We start from the raw sequence: 5260 nt of genomic DNA, 5'->3' as shown, positions 1-5260 counted from the left end.
TTTAGTTGGGCCAAAGTTCAGACGTGTGGCGGCTCTGGAGTCTAACAGCAGCGTGAAGCTCTGCAGTCGCTGTTCTTCATCATCCTCTGAAGAAGACGAAGGTGACTCATGACTCAGCACCCTTCATACTAACACAAGTATCAAAGTAACTTTGTTGATTTCATATCATTTGTGTTCCATTCCTGTCTTGAACTGTAAAATAATATAAGTTTATAATGTAGAAATGGAACAGAATCATTTGGTTCATAATGTCTTATTGGTTCTAAGCTCACAAAACTAAATGTGATCTGATTCTTCTTTCAATGATACAGATCTGTGTAAATAACTCATATATATTGTTGTCTTGTTCAGGCGTCATGTTGCTGTTTGTCCTCAGTGTGGCGCTGCTGTGCTGCGGCTGTGACGGACAGGTCACCTGCACAAACTACAACGGTGCAGCTGTGGACTGGTGACCTACACACACGCATGCATGCATGCATGCGCACACACACACACATACGCACACACACGCACGCACGCACGCAAGCACGCACACATGCACGCACACACACGCGCGCGCGCACACACACACACACACATATGCACACACGCACGCACGCACGCACAAACGCATGCACACACACACACACACAAACGCACTCATGCACACTGGGTCTGTTGGTGCTTCCTCACTCCCCCCCCCCCCCCCCCCTCCCCCTCCTCCTCCTCCTCCTCCTCCTCCTCCTCCTCCTCAGGTTCGTTTTGTACAAAGCGCCCCATCAGGTCCCGACACTGAGCGGCACTGAGTACCTTTACATGGACGCAAATGAAGTCAAGACACAAAACCAACCAATCAACCATCCAGACGGAATCCTGGCCAGAACCCTGAGGCCCCTGTTCACCTCCGTCAGGTCCATGGTGAGGCTCAGTCACAGCACCTGCAGACAGGAGGACAGAGGGACAGGAGGAGGACAGGAGGACAGAGGGACAGGGGGACAGAGGGACAGGAGGACAGAGGGACAGGAGGACAGGAGGACAGAGGGACAGGAGGACAGGGGGACAGGAGGGATAGGAGGACAGAGGGACAGGAGGACAGAGGGACAGGAGGACAGAGGGACAGGAGGAGGACAGGAGGACAGAGGGACAGGAGGACAGAGGGACAGAGGGACAGGAGGACAGGGGGACAGAGGGACAGGAGGACAGGGGGACAGAGGGACAGGAGGACAAGAGGACAGGAGGACAGAGGGACAGGAGGAGGACAGGAGGACAGAGGGACAGGAGGACAGAGGGACAGGAGGAGGACAGGAGGACAGAGGGACAGGAGGACAGAGGGACAGGAGGACAGGAGGACAGAGGGACAGAGGGACAGGAGGACAAGAGGACAGGAGCACAGGGGGACAGAGGGACAGGAGGACAGAGGGACAGGAGGACAGAGGGACAGGAGCACAGGGGGACAGAGGGACAGGAGGACAAGAGGACAGGAGCACAGGGGGACAGAGGGACAGGAGGACAGAGGGACAGGAGGACAGAGGGACAGGAGCACAGGGGGACAGAGGGACAGGAGGACAGGGGGACAGAGGGACAGGAGGACAAGAGGACAGAGGGACAGGAGGACAGAGGGACAGGAGGACAGGGGGACAGAGGGACAGGAGGACAGGGGGACAGAGGGACAGGAGGACAGGGGGACAGAGGGACAGGAGGACAGAGGGACAGGAGGACAGGGGGACAGAGGGACAGGAGGACAGGGGGACAGAGGGACAGGAGGACAGGAGGACAGAGGGACAGGAGCACAGGGGGACAGAGGGACAGGAGGACAGGGGGACAGAGGGACAGGAGGACAGGGGGACAGAGGGACAGGAGGACAGGGGGACAGAGGGACAGGAGGACAGAGGGACAGGAGGACAGGGGGACAGAGGGACAGGAGGACAGGGGGACAGAGGGACAGGAGGACAGGAGGACAGAGGGACAGGAGCACAGGGGGACAGAGGGACAGGAGGACAGGGGGACAGAGGGACAGGAGGACAGGAGGACAGAGGGACAGGAGCACAGGGGGACAGGAGGAGGACAGGAGGACAGAGGGACAGGAGGACAGAGGGACAGGAGGAGGACAGGAGGACAGAGGGACAGGAGGACAGAGGGACAGGAGGACAGGAGGACAGAGGGACAGAGGGACAGGAGGACAAGAGGACAGGAGCACAGGGGGACAGAGGGACAGGAGGACAGAGGGACAGGAGGACAGAGGGACAGGAGCACAGGGGGACAGAGGGACAGGAGGACAAGAGGACAGGAGCACAGGGGGACAGAGGGACAGGAGGACAGAGGGACAGGAGCACAGGGGGACAGAGGGACAGGAGGACAGGGGGACAGAGGGACAGGAGGACAAGAGGACAGAGGGACAGGAGGACAGAGGGACAGGAGGACAGGGGGACAGAGGGACAGGAGGACAGGGGGACAGAGGGACAGGAGGACAGGGGGACAGAGGGACAGGAGGACAGAGGGACAGGAGGACAGGGGGACAGAGGGACAGGAGGACAGGGGGACAGAGGGACAGGAGGACAGGAGGACAGAGGGACAGGAGCACAGGGGGACAGAGGGACAGGAGGACAGGGGGACAGAGGGACAGGAGGACAGGGGGACAGAGGGACAGGAGGACAGGGGGACAGAGGGACAGGAGGACAGAGGGACAGGAGGACAGGGGGACAGAGGGACAGGAGGACAGGGGGACAGAGGGACAGGAGGACAGGAGGACAGAGGGACAGGAGCACAGGGGGACAGAGGGACAGGAGGACAGGGGGACAGAGGGACAGGAGGACAGGAGGACAGAGGGACAGGAGCACAGGGGGACAGAGGGACAGGAGGACAGGGGGACAGAGGGACAGGAGGACACGTCTTCCAGTCCTAACTCTTCATTGTTTTTCCTGCTTACAGCCTCCAAACTTTGGCTTCATCCTCTACAGCGACCAACCGCCAGGCTGTCACGCAGACAAAGACTTTGGGCACAGTAAAGGTCAGCAGAGGTCATACTTCCTTCATCCACCTTCATCTTCACCTGCATCCATCCTTTACCTGTAGATGTTTGTGCTTCTCTTCCTGTTCTGATCAAAGACCTGAAGAGAAGCACAAACACACAGAGGTCAGAGGTCAGCTGAGTGTTTCCCCTCAGTGTGATGTCGTCATCAGAAACGAGCCGTTTGTGTGTGTTTGTGTCTTCAGGGGTCGTGATGATGGACAGGAATGGCGATGGCGTCTGGCTCCTCCACAGCACGCCACAGTTCCCTTGGAGGAGAAACGCCAATAACTTCTGGCCGAGCAGCGGAAGAACGAACGCTCAGACGTTCATCTGCGTCACGTTTCCTTACAGCCAGTTTAAGTTCATCGGTAATCTTCTGCTTCTGGCCTCACACTTCCTGTCTGTGGCGTATGGGCGGTGACTGAGCTCATGTGTCCTCCTCTTCCAGGGAAACACCTCCAGTACATCCAGGCGTTCCCATATCAACATGATATTCCAGACGACTTCCATCAGGAGCTGAGGGACGCCGTCAGCTGGCAAAGAGAAGTCCCGCCCCCTCCACACTACCAGCAGCTACGCTCAAAGGCCGGCGAGGTGTTCTACAGCTTCGCCAAGATCACGGCAGGCAGCGAAGGTGAGAGTGTGCTGGGGCGGAGCCAACGGTTAGGAGGGTCGACTGATAAGTATGATATGATATGGACAAGATGATATGATGTCATCATCTAAGGTCTGTGTGTGTGTGTGTGTGCGTGTGTGTGTGTGCCCCCTGCAGATGGAGATCTGTACTCCATCATAGCTGCGGCCCTGGACAGTGACGTGGCGGTGCAGACGTGGGGCTGTCAGACTGGCCGCTCTCCGTCCTCCTGCCCCCTCGCCGCTCACAGCGTCCAGAACGTGAAGCGCATCAGCATGCCGGTGGGCAGCTGGGACCCCGGTAGCGATCACTCCAAGTGGTGCGTTACTACAAAGCCGACGGAGGCGTGGCTCTGCATCGCCGACATGAACAGAGCGCCGACCCAGTACGACAGGACAGGGGGCGCTCTGTGCTTCAAACGCAAGCAGATCAGAGACAACTTCCTGTCCTGGGTGAGCCTGGAGGACTGTCAGAGTCCACAGGGACTCTTCAGAAGCTGCCTGACACAACCGGGGACAGATGTGTAGGCCACTTCCTGTTTCTGTCAATGCTAACCACAAATCTGTAAATCCTCTGGTTGTCAATCACTTATCCATCACTTTGATCACTTATCCATCACTTTGATCACTTATCCATCACTTTGATCACTTCATCTCTTTGATCACTTCATCTCTTTGATCACTTCATCTCTTTGATCACATCATCTCTTTGATCACTTCATCTCTTTGATCACTTCATCTCTTTGATCACTTCATCTCTTTGATCACATCATCTCTTTGATCACTTCATCTCTTTGATCACTTCATCTCTTTGATCACTTCATCTCTTTGATCACTTCATCTCTTTGTATTGAGGGAGGTTTTGCTGTCAGAGGAACCAAAATATCTGAAATAAATCAAACAGACAGACTGAGATTCTTCTTCTTCTTTTTCTCTATGAGCAGCTGTTCTGTCCCTTGTGGTGCATTGTGGGAGAGCAGTGATGTTAAGGTGCATGCTGGGATCTTTACCTGCACTGTAGTGTTTACATCACTGTGTGGGTGTGCATGCGTGCTTGTGTGCGTGTTTGTGCGTGCGTGTGTGTGTGCGTGCGTGTGTGTGTGCGTGCGTGCGCGTGTGTGTGTGTGTGTGTGTGTGTGTGTGTGTGATGTCTCAGCACACAGAAACACTGAGCGCTTCATCAGGCTCAGTAAAGAAGAAGAAGGCTTCATTACTCATAACTTGTTTATCACATCCAAACAGAATAAATATGAACTTTAACACAAACATCATTCTGACTTCATATCCATTGACACAGAGTAACGCTGCTGTTCAGTGCCTTGCTCAAGGACACCAGGCTGCCATCATATTTCCACCTGTGAATGTGTAAATGTGGGATTTCTGCTTTAGAGTCCAGAGAACCAATGAACTGTCAGATAAGAACACTGCCTCACTTTGACCACCCTTCTCTGAACATACACACGTGTGTGTCCATGTACATGTCTTGATCCAGGTGGTGGCGCTGCTGGACCAAACCTTTCCTCTTCCTCCATGGAAGGAAACATCTCCATCTAGAGGCCAAGCGGGACGACTGCATTACATGTTCCACTTCTGACTCCTCCCCTGGCAGTGATTGGTCTCAATATCACATGATTGTGA

At 55.2% G+C, this 5260-nt stretch overlaps 1 protein-coding gene across 1 annotated transcript; it reads left to right on the top strand.

Annotated features, from left to right (window-relative positions):
* Positions 1-6: 6 nt before the first annotated feature.
* On the top strand, positions 7-4198 carry LOC142989359 (deoxyribonuclease-2-alpha-like). Its single transcript, XM_076138844.1, has 7 exons — positions 7-101; positions 352-448; positions 735-897; positions 2908-2986; positions 3193-3357; positions 3438-3623; positions 3762-4198. Exons 2-7 carry the CDS (start codon positions 357-359, stop codon positions 4148-4150), a joined length of 1074 nt encoding a protein of 357 aa, XP_075994959.1. The 5' UTR covers positions 7-101; positions 352-356; the 3' UTR covers positions 4151-4198.
* The last annotated feature ends 1062 nt before the right edge of the window (positions 4199-5260 follow it).

Source organism: Genypterus blacodes, unplaced genomic scaffold, assembly GCF_046128005.1.
Source record: "Genypterus blacodes isolate CSIRO-AG114 ecotype Tasmania unplaced genomic scaffold, CSIRO-AGI_Gbla_v1 ptg000404l_1, whole genome shotgun sequence".
NCBI classification, from domain to species: domain Eukaryota; kingdom Metazoa; phylum Chordata; class Actinopteri; order Ophidiiformes; family Ophidiidae; genus Genypterus; species Genypterus blacodes.
This window is presented reverse-complemented; position numbering and strand designations above follow the sequence as displayed.

What these genes read in the sequence shown, in the direction of transcription:
- LOC142989359 (XM_076138844.1), top strand. Translation starts at nt 357, where the DNA reads ATGTTGCTGTTTGTCCTCAGTGTGGCGCTGCTGTGCTGCGGCTGTGAC. An exon ending in CAGCCAGTTTAAGTTCATCG is followed by an intron (nt 3,358 to 3,437) that starts GTAATCTTCTGC and finishes CTCCTCTTCCAG; the next exon opens with GGAAACACCTCCAGTACATC. An exon ending in GATCACGGCAGGCAGCGAAG is followed by an intron (nt 3,624 to 3,761) that starts GTGAGAGTGTGC and finishes TGCCCCCTGCAG; the next exon opens with ATGGAGATCTGTACTCCATC.